The sequence below is a fragment of the Anabrus simplex genome, chromosome 14 (assembly GCF_040414725.1).
Source record: "Anabrus simplex isolate iqAnaSimp1 chromosome 14, ASM4041472v1, whole genome shotgun sequence".
Lineage (NCBI taxonomy): Eukaryota > Metazoa > Arthropoda > Insecta > Orthoptera > Tettigoniidae > Anabrus > Anabrus simplex.
The window spans coordinates 58,509,223-58,527,948 of NC_090278.1; the positions used below are offsets into that span (position 1 = coordinate 58,509,223).

Sequence of the window (18,726 nt, forward strand, 5' to 3'; positions counted from 1 at the left end):
TGTAGCCCTCGTAACCCAGATCATCTGACAAGGGGGGGTGGGGGGGGCGTATCTGCTGTAAATAGGGAACTGCTTGTGAATGTGGTGGAGGATAGTGTGGGGTGTGAATTGAAGGAATGTTGAGGACAGTACAAACACGCAGTCCCCAAATCAAGGAAATTCATTGTTCAGTATTAAAATCTCCCAACCCAGCCAGAAATTGAACCCAAGGTCCCGAGCACCAATGACCTAGATTCTGACGTTCAGCCAAGGAGCTAGATCTTTTCCATGGTTTCCCATTTTCACATGAAGCAAGTGCTGAAGTTGAACCTTAAATAAGCCAATAATTTAATAATTCAGTCATCAAAAGTACAAGCACAAACAGCACTGAGTGCTAGTGAATTGTAAGCAGGAGAATTTGTGTACTCAGAAATGAGTAACAGCCGCCGCTAACCTTAATTATGGTTACATTCCTTCCGAGTCCTATACTCCCAGCCATGTAAGCCCGTACTCTTTCTCCCCTGTTAATACTGAAGGTAGTGATTTATAGTTTCATACCGTTGGGTTTGATTCAGTATCGCTAACCATACAGTTTATAGACCCTACTTGCCGATACGACGTCCTACAGTTACTGTCAATCTGGCACATTGGTGCTATACAGTCATGGTTTATTTCGTGATTTGTGAGAATTACGTATTGCTACTGCCATATTGTTGAAGTCACTAGTGTTACATTTGCGGGTGTGGGATTGTAAATTTGTTTGGGTAATACAAACTAAATAGAATTGTGGCATGCTCGAATAATGCATTTAATAACGTAGTTGGTGTGAAATGACGAACACAGCATTTTATTAATTACGGTCTTATTTCGTCGATTACTTACATACAAAATTCAATTAGGATGTCACGACTTTGGTACGGTTTGCAGACTTAGCCTTTGTATATACTTATCGACTTATGGCATATGTACATGTAATATCTTTGCTTGTATGTATTATCACAGCGTGGTTTCTCTTCAGTCTGACAAATCATCATCATCGGTTTGCTCTTCCAGCGAGCCAGGTAGGGTGTTTGAAAATGAGCGTCTTCCAAAGTTGCCTATTCAAGAACATTTCGTTGTCCAAGACAGATTCCGAATTCCATCGTCTTCTCTCCACATCTTCCCTCACTTGGTCCATCCATCTTCTTCTTGGTCTTCCAGCTGGTCTTTTTCCTATTATTCTCTTTTCCAAATAAGCACATGGTAACCTTGTGCTATTCATTCGTTTAACATTCCCAAACCATTTAAGTCTAGATGACCCAAGTCTTTCCTCCATCGATTCATTTAGACCTAGGTTAGATCGGATCTCATCATTTTTCACATGATCAAGTCGGGTCTCTTGGAGGGCAGTTCTAAGAAATTTCATTTCACAGGCTTGAATCCTACTACAATCCTTTGATGTTAGTGTGCAGGTTTCAAGAGAATATGTAAGGATGGGAATGAAATATGACTTGTACAGGGTCATTTTTGTTCTTTGTGGGACCTTCTCATCCCATAGTAGGTGTCTAACGATACTGTAAAAGTTAGACCCTTTGGTTACTCTGTTTGTTATTTCTATCTCAGCTCTGTTATTGCTAGCCATTATGCTTCCTAAATAACTGAATTGATGTACTACTTCAACTTGGTGGTCCTGTATTTTTATGTTGCATTCTGTATTATGTCTGCTGATTTTCAATGCTACTGTTTTTGATGGGTTCAATTTCATTCCATAATCATACTTCTTACACCATGCATTCAGATTATTTTGCACTCCCTTCTCTGTTTCATCCCATATTGCCACATCGTCTGCAGACACCAGAGCCTGGAGATCTTTATTACCTTTTCCTTTTAGTTCCTTTAAAATGGTATCCATAACTGCTATGAATAGAAAAGGTGATAAGGCACTTCCCTTTTGTACTCCTTTGGTTGTATTGAACCATTCAGAGTGACCATCTCCAATTCTGACACAGCTTTTACAATTAGTATATAGCATTTGGATCTTCCTAATAAGGTACTCCGATACACCAAGTTTTCTAAGACTTTTCCAAATAGTTGATCTAGGAACATTATCATATGCCTTTTCAAGGTCCATAAACACAATAATTAGGTCTTTTCCTCTTTCCCAGTGTTTCTCTGCCAACATCCTCGAAGCAAATATCAGATCTGTTGTGCTTCTTCCAGCTCTAAAGCCTTGTTGTTCCTCTTCTAAGATAGTCTCTAGTATATCCCTTATTCTGGCTTCAATGATCTCTATAATTTTAATGCCTGTGATAAGAGGGTAATGCCTCTGTAATTTTCACTTTTCCTTCTACTCCCTTTCTTAAAGATAGGAACTATCACTGCTTTTGTCCAATCTTCAGGTATTCTGTTATCCTTCCATATTGTTCTGAGAACTCTATACAGCCACTGTATTCCTGGTGGACCAGCAGCTTTAATCATGTCAGCTGTAATTTCATCAGCTCCGGCTGACTTACCAGTTCTTGTCCTATGGAGAGCTTGCTCTACTTCTGTCCATGTAATTGGGATATCTTCCTCTATTGTTTTCTGTCCTACAGCCTCAACAGAGATCTCTTTAGGGCCATTTAGGAGCTTGTCAAAATACTGCCCCATTGTATCCGTGATATCTTTCATATTGCGAACTATATTCCCATCTGCTGTCTCCACAGCTGGAATTGCTTCTTTATCTGATCTTTTACTTGTTACTATTCCATATATCATTTTCATATTCCCTTTACTGTCTTCTTCCAGTTTAGTTGTAAATTCTTTCCAACTTTTCTCTTTTTCTTCCCGTACAATTCTCTTGACTTCCAGCTTTCTGTATCTATATTCCTTTGCCATCTCTTCCAATTTATTGTTGTCTATTCAGTCGCTGTTGATTCTTCTGTCAGACTTAGCCACATCAAGAACTTTTTTTGGCTTTATTCCTTTTCATTATGGCTTCTTTCACTTTATCATTCCACCAAGATATTCTTTTCTCTCTCACTCTTCTGCTTGTTCTTCCACACATTTTATCTGCACTACCAACCAGACTTGCCTTAAAATCATTCCATTCTTCATTACCTTTCTTTGTGTCTGTTATTGGTATTTTAGCTCTGATTTCCTCTTGAAACTGCTGTTTGACTTCCACATCTTTCAATTTCCAGTCTTTAATTCGTGGTTTTTTTCTTCTTGTTTACTTTAATAATAGGTTTGATTAGTCTTAGGTCTGAAATGAGGAGTCTATGGTCACTATCAAGGCTCTCACTAGGTATCACTTTTGCATCATGCGCCTTTTCTCCACTTGACCTATCCGTGATGATAAGGTCTATCACTGATCTATACTGACCATCCCAGCTGTATCTTGTTATCTTGTGGCTATCCCGTTTCTGAAACCACGAGTTCTTCATCAGAAGTTGGTTTCGTGTACATAGATCTAGCAGAAGTTCACCCTCCTTATTTCTATTACCAAATCCATATGGACCAATAATGCCTTCATAACCTGACCTATCAGTTCCTACCTGGGCATTAAAATTCCCAATTATCATTATGTTCTCTTGATCAATGATGTCCTCTAGTTTTTCTAGGAAGCTTGCTTTTTGGTCATCGCTACAACCCTGCTGGGGAGCATAAACTTGGATTACAGTTTGAGTTTCTCCATTTAGGTATATTTTAGCTTTGATTAATCTCTCATTGATGAAGGAGACATCTGTTACACTATCAATGTCTTTATAGAGTATAAAACCAACTCTATTCCTCGCCACTGCAGGATTACCACTCCAGTATAATTTATGTCCGTCCTCTAACATTTTTGTGTTGCAACCTTTCCATTTGGTTTCACTTAGCCCTAGGATATGAATATGTCTACGGTTCATTAAATCCATGATTTCGTTGCATTTTCCTGTTAGAGTCATAACATAATGTTTAAGATTCCAATCCGAAGCTTGTTTTATGATCGGTTCCTCTCGTGCATTTTGAATGAACATCGGACATGACGTCGACATTAGTTCCAAGAGTACTTGAAGTATTGTCGACATTCAGAATATGTTTCTTTCCGAGGTTTGTTTTCTTTTTGAAAGCAACTGCATTGTACTCCTGTACTGACTTGCTAGGCCTAACGTCCTAGAGGATTTTCTTTCAGAGTGGTCTCCCTTAGCCTTTGGCAGTCCCCTGCCTCACTGCAAGGCAGCAGCTGATGAATTTATGTGTTATTTCCCACACAAAGGTCTCATCTTATCCAACCTTCTAAGGGAAAACTCCTCTGCTCGCAGCTATTGGTTTTCCCTTAGTTTGCCTGGTTTGGTATCGGCTGCCAGACCCTCGGCCAGACAGTCGCAGGTAGTACTGTCTACTGTCGCATACAATAGCAGAATATATTCTGACCTGACATGATGTCAGCAAATTTCAAGAAGGGAGCTGAATTATTTACACAAGGCAAACACAGAAGAATACGGTTATAGTCATGCGTATATCAAAATAAAGACAGAAATATACAACATTAAATTGAGTGAAGGTTAAAGAGAGAGAGAGAGTGTGTTTCCATAATTCTTCATTAAGCTTGAAAACTGATTTAATTATGAATATGTTGACTTGATAATTTATTATCGTTTACTTTGATAAGGAAACCTCCATTATTAATACTTATATTGAGGTTAGTGTGTTGATGGTTGTCTCATGATTTCAATATGTAAGTAGTCAAGTTGGCAACAGTGATGATCCATTAAAAAGGGAGAATAAGGTGGCAATGTTTGCCTTTTAGTGTATAGCCTTATGTGACGAGTCCTGTAGCCATGCCCATCCCATCATCACCTGCCTCGATCAGTCTGACATAAAACCAAAAGAAGAAAATTACTTTCGGCCAAGGATCTGCGGACCTCCTCTCTCGATGAAGGCTTCTCTGTGGTCTTGAGAAAAGGTGTACTCAATCGTCAAACCTTCTCTGAGTTTCTGATCATTTCTTGTCCCACAGATCCACCCCGATGGAGTGCTGCTGCGATGTATCAGGCTACCAGAATCTTTGCTTCAAACCTGAAGGACAAGATGGCACAGCGGTTCTTCAACCTGGTTCTCCTGCCACGAATCCGAGACGACATCGCTGAGTACAAGAGACTGAACTTCCACCTGTATCAGGCTATCCGGAAAGCTCTCTTCAAACCTGGTGCCTTCATGAAGGGCTTCTTGCTTCCTCTGTGTGAGGTACAAAGCATTCCATCAGTCACCACTGATCTGCATTTAGGGCAGTCGCCCATGTGGCAGATTAGCTAGGCCCCTACCTGTTTTTGTTTTTTTACCTAGTATTTTCTTAAAGAATTGCAAAGAATTAGGAAATTTATTGAACATCTCCCTCAGTAAATTATTCCAAACTCCTCTTCCTATAAATGAATATTTACCCCAATTTGTCCTCTTCATTTCCAACTTTATCTTCATATTGCCATCTTTCCTACTTTTAAAAACGCCACTCAAACTTATTAGTCTACTAACGTCATTCCACGCCACATCTCGGAACATACTGCTTAATTTAGCAGCTCGTCTCCTTTTTCCTAAGTCATCCCAGCTGAAACTTTGCAACATTTTTGTAATACTAATCTTTTGTCGGAAATCACCTAGAACAAATCGAGCTGCTTTTCTTTGGATTTTTTTTCCATTCTAGAATCAACACCTAAATACCATCATAACCATGTGCGGAGACATATTTTCCATGGTTTCCCATTTTCACATGAGGCAAGTGCTGAAGTTGAACCTTAAATAAGCCAATAATTTAATAATTCAGTCATCAAAAGTACAAACACAAACAGCAGTGAGTGCTAGTGAATTGTAAGCAGATGAATTTGTGTACTCAGAAATGAGTAGCAGCTGCCTTTATTCACAATACTATTCATGTGATTACCCCAATGAAGATCTATCCTTATATTAACACCTACTGTAGGTACTTACAGTGATCCCCATAAGGACCTCATCAACACAGTAATTAAACCTGAGAGGACTTTTTCTATAAGTGAAACTCTCAACCTGACTTTTAACCCCATTGTCAAGGTCTATTTTGCAGTTTCTCACAATCTTGTAACTTATTTATTATTCTGTACAGTATAACATCATCTGCAAAAAGCCTTACCTCTGATTCCAGTTCTTTACTCATATTTATTTATATATATGAAAACTTAAAGGTCCATTAATACTGCCTTGAGGAAATCTCCCTCTTAATGGTTACAGGAACAGATAATGCTTCACCTACTCTAATTCTCTGAGATCTGTTATCTAGAAATATTCAGAATATTAAATGTGAACTTGTATTATAAGACAAAGAGACAAGAACAAGGACACAAATAAAAGTCAGATCATTCCAGGATGTAGGAGGAACATGGAGAAAGGCTGAGAGCTATCTCCAAATATGAAAACAATCACATGGGAGCCCATAAAAATATCAAAGTATTATTGCAGATCACATGTTCTAAAACCAATGGCAGTAGACACTTTTTTTTTTTTTTGGACCAGTGGGATCATCATCATCATCATCTGGAGCAGTTTCCAACCACAGACTGGGTCTGCTTGGAACATAAGCCTCTCCATCGTTTTCTGTTCTTCCACCACGTCTCTTCTGTCACAATCGTCCAGTTCCCTCCTCTTGCCTCGATGCTCTTCTTTACACCTTTCTGCCATCTGTCCCTCGGTCTTCCCCTAGGTCTCCTTCCCTTCAACTCCATTTCTAACATCTTTCTTGGTATCGTCTCTTCCTCCATTCTCTTAACATGTCCATACCAATGCAGCCTTGATTTTTCTATCTTTATGTGTAGGGGTACCTCATTTATCATTTCTCAAACTCTCCCATTCCTTACTCTGTCCATTCTCGTTAAACCTACTCGACACCTTTGGAACTTCATTTCCACTGCTTGTATTCTACTTTTATCCCTCTCCTTCATCACCCACGTTTCCAATCCATATGTCAAAATTGGCAAAAATCAGTCTTCTAGATAATTCCTTTACATCTCTGTAGTAATTCCCTCTTCCATATCAATCCTCCCACATTTGCACACCTTCCTCTGTCATTGATTTCCATACTGTTTCCTCCATTTTATTCAATTACACCTTTCAGGTGTTTAAAGCTTTCAGCTCTTTTCATCTGCTTCCCTCCTAACATCATGCCATTGTGTGCTCGGTTCTTGTTTCATGTCATCACCAGCTCTTCACTCCTTTGTACGGAGGACTTCATTCCATAAGATGACACAGCTTGCTTCAATACATTTAGCTGTTCCTGCCCTTTACTCTCACTGTTTCCCCATATTAGTAGATCATCTGCAAACAACACTGCTTTCATTCTTCTCTCCCCAGTCATCTGTGCTACCTTCTATATTATATCATCCATCACCACTATAATTAGTAGACCTGAGAGGGCACTTCTTTGCTTTACACCATTTGTTAACTTAAACTCCTGTTCTTTTGGTTTTGACTTTAACACAGGTTTTGCTTCCATCATACATATTTTTCACCCCTGTTACTCTCTGCTCATCTACTTCTTTCTTTTCTCGTAGCTTCCCAAATCTTGTTTCTATGGACACTGTTATATGCCTTCTCTATGTCCATGAAGGCCATCACCAAGTCTTCCCCATACTTATAGTACTGTTCTTGTAGTTGCCTCACTGTGAATATGAGGTCAATAGTTGACCTTCCTTGTCTAAAGCCATACTGTTCCTCTCTGAATTATTTTTCCACTGACTTTCTTATTTGCTTTTCCAGTACTTTTTCATATATCTTGGCACAATGACACATCAGGGTTATACCACGGTAGGTCTGATATTTTCTTCTGTCTCCTTTCTTAAAGATAGGTACTACTGCACCCTTCTTCAATCTTCTGGTAATTTTTTCTCATTGCATACTACCCACATCATCCTGTATAGCCACTATGTACCCGCTTCCCCTGTTGCTCTTATCTTCACACTTAATTCTTCCACTATTGGTGCTTTTCCCAGTTTCATCCTGTTCGCAGCTTCCTCTACTTCTGCCCAGTTTAACTTCTCCATTTTCTCCTCACACCTGTCAACAGTTTCCTCAATATGATCTTCACTTAATCCAGCCACATTCAGGAGGTCCTCATCGTATTCCTTCCAGATTAGATTAATTTCCTCCTTTTTTCTCCACTAGGTTACCATTTTATCTCTTTTTTTTTTTTTTTTTTTTTTTTTTTTGCTTTACGTCGCACCGACACAGATAGGTCTTATGGCGACGATGGGACAGGAAAGGCCTAGGAATGGGAAGGAAGCGGCCATGGCCTTAAGTTACAGCCCCAGCATTTGCCTGGTATGAAAATGGGAAACCACGGAATACCATCTTCAGGGCTGCCGACAGTGGGGTTCGAACCCACTATCTCCCGGATGTGAGCTCACTGCTGCGCGCCCCTAACCATATGGCCAACTCGCCTGGTATCTTTTATTCTGTCCACTTCATTTTGCTTACTCTTCCTTTTATTTCTCACCATTCCATACGATACTTTCTGATTGCCTTTGCTTATAATCATTCTTTTTCCTTGCATGTTTTGGCCTTTTTAGGAGGAAATTTATGCGTAATGCATATTTTTAAGATTTTTGGATTTAATAACAAATATTTGGACGTTTATATTGCATAATATGACTTTCCTTCTGACTTTGGCGCATGTATAATTTAAACTTGCATGTTACTGCCTTCTATTAGGGTTGCCTTTGCTGTTATGATGTAACAATTCCAAATATCGTTAGTTTTTCCTGTTTTTTATTTATTAAGGTGGAATTTTATGCGTAATGCATATTTTTAAGATTTTGGACTTAATAGCAAATAGCCTGTAAGTTTTGTTCTGACTTTGGCACATACATAATTTTAACTTGCATGTTGCTGCCTTCTTTTAGGATTGCCACTTTTTGATATAAGGAATAAGGGACATTTACCTCAAAAATATGGTATTTTTCACAAAAACCATGAACCTGCTACGCAGGCGTAGCAGGGGGAGAGGTGATACTCCCACATGCCACGTCCCAGGTGGCGGATAGGGGGGTCCTAACCGGCTTGCCAGCAGACTTGAGGGAAATAAAATACTTCTCGCGGACCAAACACACTACCCCCTGCGGGTGGGCGACGCACATGTAGAATACACCCGCGGTATCCCCTGCCTGTCGTAAGAGGCGACTACAAGGGGCGACCAAGGGATGATTGAATTAGAACCATGAAACTACTCTTGATTCGTACCATCATGCGGGGAACACCATGGGTTGCATGTACTTGGGAGTAGTATCACTAACTTGGTACGAAATAGGTTTGTGATTAGTTGCAGTAAAAAGCCTGGCCTGGTGGATTGCATTGTACCCATGTGGGCAACACCGCAGGTCTGGGCGTAGCCTGTGAGTTGTACCGCTATATGAGCGGCACCGTGGGTCAGCGTTGCCTGTGATTGGCACCCACTATGTGAAGAACACCACGGGAATACTGGCGCCCGTGACTAGTACACCTAGGTGAGGAGCCTTACCGGTTTGCGTTGGCTATGAGTGGCACCATTGTGTGAGAAACACCATTGGTCTGCGTTCCCTGTACGAGTTGCAATACTTGTGAGTAGTACCATCTTGTGTGGACCACCGTGAGTCTTAGCTACTTTTGATCAGTACCCCAAAATTACCCCAAAATGACAAATACCATGGTTCTACTTTATTCGCGACATGTACCATTCTGTGGGGCCTTAGACGTGAATTTAGCACCCCTTCAGACATCAAGCATCATTGTGCTTTATAAATGGTCCCTTGGTCAGTAATACTCTAATTAACTACCTTCTTTTTGAGTCTGATCCACTGTTTTTGTTTGTTTTTTTTTTTTTTTTTTTTTTTTTTTTGTAGGGTTCATGTCCATCCATTCATTCTTCATGACATTTTAAATTTTATTTTGATCACTGGATGAATTTGAATTTTTTGTTATTTCATTTCGTACCATTAGGGGCTGATGACCTCGATGTTAGGCCCCTTTAAACAACAAGCATCATCATCATTTTCACAAAAATAAGGGGCAGTTCATAAGTACTTGAAAATCAAACTTTAGGTACCAATTACAGTTAATTATAATTCGTTTCATTAACGGAATAAGATAATTATTGAAATTCATAAAAGAAACTAATTCACACCCTCCTAACAGTACAATGCATTAGGTATGACAAAACATGCAGAAAAAACATTATTAGAACTACTCTATATTCTCCATCTCTACATCACATCTGACTTTAAAATTGCACTGTCTAACAGTACCATGCCATAAAACTCTCTACAAGACCTGTTCAGCATGAACAATCACGCTGGAAATTGGAATGGAAGACCTACGGAAGTAAGTGGCAGAAGACGAGTTAAATAACTAGCAAATGGCGAGAGATCACAAGATTTCATTCTTCTGAACCTCCAAAGAGAAAAGGATAATGGAGCTGCTTTGAACTTCATTGGTGCTCAAATCAAATACGGATTTTAAAATATTTAGAGACCAAAAAAATACAAACGCCCGTTTTTACGGGACAGTTTATAATATGGAATGCAAAATTTTCACCTTAAACATGGGACGTCCTGTACAATACGGGGCAGGTGGTAACCCTACCTTCTGCGAATGTTGGTTTGAAGAATTAGGGACCGTTTTTCCCCTTTATAGGGTTAAGGGACGTATATTCGTGGTACAGTTATGTTCGTGATATATCTTTGAATAAGTCATGTGTACGCTAGAGTGCGATCAAGACCAATACAAGTAGTTAGTCATCTGTTGAAAACACAGGGATGTAGTAGTAGTAAAATTGAAATTATTAGTATTCAGTAGGGAGGTTCATGATTCGTATTCAAAGATTTATCATGAACTTACCTGTATCACAAATATACGTCCCTTTACCCTGTGTCTATTATTGAGAGATGAAGACAAAGAGAATGTATTCCTGGCATCCTACATAATAGTGCATATGGCAGAGGTCATATAATTCAGTTAGCCAAGCACTTTCCTATCTGTTGCTTGAGTAAACGTTGACTGCTGCAGTTCTTAGAAATGTGATGTTCCAGTAAAAATTGCTATAATTTGAAAGGTAGATTGTGCTTTACTAAATGACTGCTGATTTTTTCTTCTATGTAGATGAGCAAAACAAAATTTGTATCACATTTCTTTGACGCCATGTTACTGGTTTTGAACTGAACCCTTTTCCTTTGTTATCCTGGAATTTCCTACGCAGAACTCTCACTCGCCACACATCTTTATTATCACCGCAGGCAATCGTTAGCAGTTATTGAAGGCAATCGAATGTGTCTGCAATAAAAGACGTATTGTCATGGAAATGCAAAAGACTGACAAATTGCCTTTGCTTTGTCCCAAATGTCTTCATTTTAAGTATGCATCTGTCACTTCTTGTGACTTAGAAAGATTATTTTCTGTGCTTAGGAATCTACTGACAGATAAACAGATGAGCTCAAATCAAGATAATTCGGAGAAATTAGTTGTTGTACAATGTTTCAAAAGGAACTGAGAATGTAACCGTTCTGAACTGAATTTAATAGTGCATATTTTCCAGTTTATTTTGCATGTTTTGCCATATGATAGTGCATGGAAATCCGGGCTCTAGTCAATTACTAGTGGTTACAATGAATTTTTTTTTTTTCGTTGTTGTTGAAAGTGTTAGGTTTACATTTAGCCCATGTAGTGTTTCATTAAATACAAAAGAAAATGCATATATATACTCTCACAAATGAAAAAGAATTATTTCGTTCAAAAATATGCATGAGCCATTCGCTGCTAGCCTTACAACCCATAATTTGCAACTCTCTGTGTTGCTTTTGCTATAGCTTTCAGCTGACAAATTAAACTCATGATGGCATACACAAACTCACATATTCACATGTTCTTTATTTGATTTACGGAAACTTCGCTTTCCTTCTGCTGTTTGTTCAAGATAAGCTTTATTTTTCCTCCAATCACGCATGGAACTCTCGTCAAATTCGTACTTCCTTCTTCCAGCGCGATTACCAAATTTCTCTGCCTCTTCAAAAATGTGAAACTTTTCTTTAGCCACGAAATGATCCATTACAAGAACTCATACCAGCTATCCTAAACATGCGATAATGCTTAAACTGATGCCACGGAAATGATGAGATATGTACAAGGAACACTTCTGTACTGACTGACCTGCCCAGCTCCTGCTAGGTTGGGATGTTGCGGTACCTTTTCATCTTCCTGTATCTAACCACTGTTGTTCCTCCTCAACTTTGTTTCAATCCAAGTTTCTTCTAATAATAATACTATTTCTTGATCATTTTCAACTACCTTGATCTGGGTCTCCCTCCTCCTCTCTGGGTTTCCACCATTTGCTTCAGCATCCTTCCCTCTTCCATCCTCTTAACATGTCCAAACCATTTAAGTTTATACCTCTCCACTCTCTCGGAAAGCTTATCCACTCTGATTTCCTTCCTGACATCCTTATTTCTTACTTTGTCCTTTCTTGTCTTTCCTATCATACTTCTTAAAAATTTAATTTATCTGGCTTGGATTTGTTCTCCTGTCCTTTTGTCCAGGTCGGTACTGGGCAGTAGTAAATCTTTTACGTCGCCCCTTTACTCTTCATTGGTACTTCCTTTCTCCACTCTCATAGAATGTATTTGCCTGTTGAATCCTTTTACTTATCTTATTCATTTATATTTGGCAAGTCCCTTCTCTCCATCCTTTTAACTTACCGTATTTCACGGCATAATCGTCGCACTTTTTATACAAAAATTTTCGAAAAAAATTGTATGGTGCGACCATTATACGCTGAATATTTAATACCAGTATTTGTATTACTCAAAAAATGTATTTATAACTAAATTGTATTTGATACAAATTTAAGATGCACGTAATACTCGCGTTTATACATCAAAATAATTAAAATAGTCTAAAACAAAATTCATAATTTTTCGCAACAATTCGGCGAACGTTTTTCCAACCTGAAAATAAAAATGAACGTATTAAGTTAATTTGTCATTAATTTGAGTATTAAAGTTAAAATATTACACTTGCAAAAAATTATCGCTTTGTTGTGAAATGCGGACTTACCGGTACGCAATTTATTCCAAATCTTCGGTGTCGCTATCTGATGCGTCGTCCTCGCCTCTGTTAATACCAGTATCAGATTCTTCGTCTCTCTGCCACACTGCGTCATCTTCGGAACCGTCTAGTGCATTCGAAATCCCAGTCCTTTTGAAGCTCTTGGAGACTAGTTCAGGTGGTATAAGATCCCAACTCTTCTTCACCCACGAGCATAACAAGTCCAAGGGTGGACGCCTGATATTTCCGGCGGGCGTCAATTGCTGATCGCCACTCATCATCCACTCGTTGTAAAATCGACGTAAGTGGTCTTTAAAGGGTTTATTAACACATACGTCTAGTGGCTGCAAAGCAGATGTTAGGCCATCAGGAATGACTATCTGTCGTGTCTTATTTGTAGTGAGAATTTGCTTCACTTCGTTCACGAGGTGACCTCGGAAACTATCTAAAACAAGCAGAGCTGGTTGTTTTAGTAGTGCACCAGGTCTTCTATTCCACACAGTTTTAACCCAGTCCAGCATGAGTTCTACGTCCATCCAACCCTTTGGTTGCACTCGTACATGAATTCCACGGGGAAACTGTATATTCTTAGGCATCGTTTTCCTCTTGAAAATGATGTAAGGCGGCAACTTTCTCCCGTCAGCTGTAATGGCTAGCATTGCCGTGCATCGCAACTTCTCACTACCGCTGGTTTTCATTAATACACTCCGTGATCCTTTTAGCGCAATAGTGCTGTTGCGAGGCATATCAAAAAAGATTGGAGTCCGATCGGCATTACCGATTTGAGAAAGCAAGTACGAAGTTTCCTTGCACAAACGTATGACAAATCGGTGAAAATTTACAATCTTGTCCGTGTAATCAGCAGGCAACTTTTGGCTTAGTGTTGTTCTCCTTCGCACTGACAGATTGTGTCGTCGCATGAACCCCTTAATCCACCCACGAGTCGCCTTAAACTGAGTTACCGGTATGTTGTGTTTGCGCGCTACCCCCTGTCCCTTAATTTGTAACATTTCATATGATACACTGCAGCCATTGTTACGTATTTCACTGACGTACCTAAACACTTCTTCGTCAATTATAGGAAACGTCCCTGTTTTAGGACCTCTAAACGCGCGTTTAGAAGGGTTTGTGCTTTTTAGCTTGTTTTTTTACTTTCCGCCAGTCACGCACCAACTTTTCACTCACAGAAAATTTTCTTTCTGCAGCTCTGTTCCCGTGCTGTTCAGCGAAGGCAATTACGCTTAGCTTGAAGCCCGCAGAATAGTTTCTATACTTACCCATAATCGCTTATAAATGCTTCACACGTTAATGTTTTGCGATATAAATGACTTTCCGTAATTGTTCACTATTAAAACAAATTATTTCTGCAAACACCCAAAACACAAATTAAAAACTTAAATTCTCACGCACACATGTCTACAGTAATCACGTAAATCTGAAACAAATAAATGCATCTGTGATCTGTCCATTCCAGAGCAGCCAATGCTGTTAGGCAGCAAGGAAGCATGCAACAATTTATCAGTTTAGCTCGTTGGTTGCGACACACTACTGCGCTTGCGCAAAGCTCGCAAACCGGAGCTCTAGCTGGCGCGGTGTAAATCTACTGTATAGTTGACTGTATTCCGAGACGTCAGTAACAAACATTCATTTTTTTCAATTTCTTTTAAACATACGGTAATTAGGTTAATATTTCTTCCCAGTTATTGATGATTTTACATTACATTACTGACGAGTTTATAAAATAAAACTTTAATAGCATTGGATAATAATTATCTTGACTGCTTGGATAAAAGTTTTCATCCCATGCCCGGACACTTATGACGTAGTAGTAAGATAAGAGTCTAGCGATGACAACTGAGACATCGTAAATAATTCGGCTGAATAATTCCGTGGAAATCTGCGTTATCGTCTTGGATTTCACTTCGTGCGCAATAACACAGGAGCCGGCCCCATGGTGTAGGGGTAGCGTGCTTGCCTCTTACACAGAGGCCTCGGGTTCAATTCACGGCCGGGTCAGGGAATTTTACCCGTATCTGAGGGCTGGTTCGAGGTCCATTCAACCTACCTAGCCGGTATTTCCTGGCGACGTTGCCGATAAGCGATAACTTACAGCCTTACGTATTTCAAATGGGAACTCATAATATGTAGGTGGTGAATAAATAGTACACTGTCTCGCGACCACGTTGTCAAACTGCCAATAGTCTACCGGTAAGCCATGCGTCGTACATATACCGGTATTATTTATTTATACGTTGTGCAACATGTCGCAAACGTGACTGTGTTGCCAAATTGCCCATAAACCATACACGTATTTAAATTGCGCATTCATGTGCAACTTACGTTGCAGTTCCATTTACCTTTTAACCAGATTAGTGAACAAAATTTGGACGTGCGACGATTATGTAATTAAAGGTTTAAAGTCCGATTTTTGTATTGAAAATAAAGGATGCGACGATTACGCGGTGGCGACGATTATGCCGTGAAATATGGTATATTATTCCAAAGGAAATATACCATCAGTTAATAAACTCTCTTTCATTATGCAGTTTCTTTTATTTTTTGATTGTGACCATTGCAAAGGACAGTATTTGAGAAATCCAATTCAAGCCATGAATTGTGACTTGTATTCAACTTACAACATGGCAGGTAATAGTTTCATGTCTGTTTTCATCACAGAGTGGGACGTGCACGCTTCGTGAAGCCATCATTGTTGGCTCGGTTATTGCTCGCAACTCGATCCCAGTGCTTCATTCGTCGGCAGCCATCCTGAAGATAGCAGAGATGGACTACAATGGGGCCAACTCCATCTTCCTTCGCATGTTCTTTGACAAGAAATATGCGCTGCCATACAGAGTTGTGGATGCAGTCGTCTTTCATTTTCTAAAGTGAGTATAGTTCCTGTGGGTGTGTTTATGTGTGTGTGGATGGGTGGAGGATTTAACCTGTACTGGACCAGTTGACAATAGAGGGGTCTCTCTTATAAACCCAGACCGAGCGGACGTGTTTGTACTCTGCACTACAGCAGCTGCCTCAGCCCAACCTACGTCGTGTGCGGCCGCCCTTCTTTGAGTGTGTATACAATCGTATATGAAATCTTACATTATAAAAAATGCTGCAAGTGTCATCCTTCATAATGAGGGACATAAACACCTTTAGGATTTTCTGCACACCATTAACGAGAGTTATGCCTGTTCACATGATCATTAACATGAAACCAGGCCTCATTCATAAGTCCAGAAGCTGTGGGTCGAATAAACAATCATTCAAAGATGAAAGATACCCCTCACAGTATCTCACTCTTGTGGCTGAATCAGCAGGTTTTAACCCTTACCCCTCGAATTAAAGTTCTCTGTGTTGTCTCTATTACTCGTATTTTAAAAGTAAAGTAAAATAAAGTGCATGGGCTGTGCCTCTGGCCAGCGAGTAAATTTGTCAACAGCAGTGAGCAGATAATGATAGCCTTAACAGACAGGCAGTGGACCAACAATATCCAAGTGAATGTGGCTGAAACGGCCTGTGAGTGCTCCAAAATTCCCCAAAGGAGAGACATTATGCCTTGTCAATTTGTTGCGTTGACACGACAAACAAACACGAGTCCAGGCGCTTGTGTCTTTCTAAATAGATGGCCAATTATGGAGTTTTGGTCTGCAGGTTTAACCCTTACCCCTCGAGTTAAAGTTCTCTGTGTTGTCTCTGCTACTCGTATTTTAAAAGTAAAGTTTTATCTTATATGACCTGTATTTATGTTTCACGATTTTGGAGATAGCACTTGCTTTTAAATGATGTGGTTAGGCTGTGCATGTTTACAGCAAGCTATACTGAAGCAAATAAAAGCAATATGTGGAATTTAAGACAAATTATTTTCCATTTTTATTATTATTATTATTATTATTATTATCGCATACCGGTCGGTTTCGTTAATAATTTCAGTGTACAAATTATCGCTAAAAAACAACTGAAAACCTGTATTCTGTCTGTGATTTCATACCTCGCGGTACTTTTTAGGCTAAAACCACTGTAAACGGTGATTTCTTGAAATCTGGATCTGTTGATTTATAATTGTGCCAGCCGTCAGCATCAGGTACATGTTGGGTTACAGGACACAAACCGACCATCTTCAGTTCACTTTTAGGCATTGTGAAATGCTATTAGATATATTCATTTGAGGCAGAGGTGCGAAAAAACTGTGGTTTCGTGTGTTCCCTGACATATACAACATATATATGACTAGAAGAGCACATGGCGCCCATGTTTGTTTACTATCGCTCGAGCTTTCGTGTGAATGAGTGGACAGCTGGCGGCTACACTGCCATCTCCGTCCCGTGGAGTAGGGAAAATAATAGTAATCCACCAACTGTAATAATCACATAACCACATTTCAGTAGAATTGTAGTGAAGATAAGGTATAATACATTAGATAGTATCTTGCCAGTTATATTTGTGTTTTTCTTCGTGTACGGCAATCCTTCTGATACTTAAGCATTTAACCAAATGCAGTGTAGTGTAGATACATTTTAGTATAGATACAGTACATTTAGATAGTGCCGTATCGTGCCTGCTATATTCGTGTGTTATCTTTCGTGTGTATCTATTAGACCGTAATACTAATAATAATTTGTCTAAGCATTTAGCTTCGTTGGTAATTTTTGAGTACAGTAGTTCTTGCAAATTTCATTTCTGTTGTGCTTAGTAGTGACATACGGTACGGTACTGGTATCGTAATTAGGATACGTCTGAAAGTAGTTTAAAAATTACTGTAGTGTACTGTACAGTAGTATACGACTAATATCCTATTAGAATTTAGTGTGCTTATTTTATTATTGTAAAATATTTGTGTAGTACTGGTGTAGTAGAGGTATCCGTAGAAACTCTTACTAAAATATTGTTGTAATTCGGATAGGCTTAATTGCAGTTTGGAATTGTGTAGTTCTTGTGTATTACTTTCGATATTCAGTAGTTAACAGCAGTTTTTATCCTGTTAGGGGTTGTAGGATTTTAAAAAATAGAGCACGACTAAGTAGTATTGTAGTGTAGTCGTATATTAATTACCTTATTGTTGTGTACTATCCCAGACAATATATCCCTCCGTTCACTTATTTTTTTGCAAATAAGTTTTTTTTTTAATTTAAATTTTTCCCCCCCGTAAAGAATGGCTAAGGAGCGCGAGTGTACTTATTTTGGGTGTGGTGAGGCATTGAGAGGTATGAGGGAGGAGTTGGAAAGTTTGAGGGAGATAATTAGGATTCTCACAGAAGACAGGAAGGAAGATAGGACTCCCTCAAACAATGTACAGGTTACAGTAGGTGTACAAGAGGGAGGGGAAGGAAAGGGAGGAGTTGTAGAAGACAGGTGGTCTAATGTTCTAAGGGGAAGGAGATTGCAGGCTAAGGGCTCTATTCAGGATCAGAATTCAGGACAGATGTCTGTGCGAAATCAGTACGAGTCACTCCAGGTAGAACAACAGAGGGAAGATGAGGGACAGGGAACTGTTGCTGAGATGCGTGGAAGTAGGAGGAAGGGAAAAGGTAGGAAAGGGAAATTTAGAGTAGAGGATAGGAAAAGACAGGTGGAACAGGGTCATGGGAAGGAGAAAAGGGAGGAGGAAGTAGCTTCTGCAGCTATCAGGAAAGATATGGCTGACCAGGAGAGGAGGGGATCAAATGAGGTGGGTAGGGTTGAGGCTCTGGTCATGGGGGATTCCATCGTTAGACA

At 39.5% G+C, this 18,726-nt stretch overlaps 1 protein-coding gene across 1 annotated transcript in view; it reads left to right on the forward strand.

The window, feature by feature from the left end:
• Positions 1-18,726, forward strand: part of bys (Bystin) — a 52,364-nt gene that overhangs the window by 28,193 nt on the left and 5,445 nt on the right. Inside the window, exons 5-6 of the mRNA XM_067157919.2 lie at positions 4,943-5,169; positions 15,691-15,899. Coding sequence (XP_067014020.2) covers positions 4,943-5,169; positions 15,691-15,899 — 436 coding nt within the window. The remainder of the gene's footprint in view (positions 1-4,942; positions 5,170-15,690; positions 15,900-18,726) is intronic.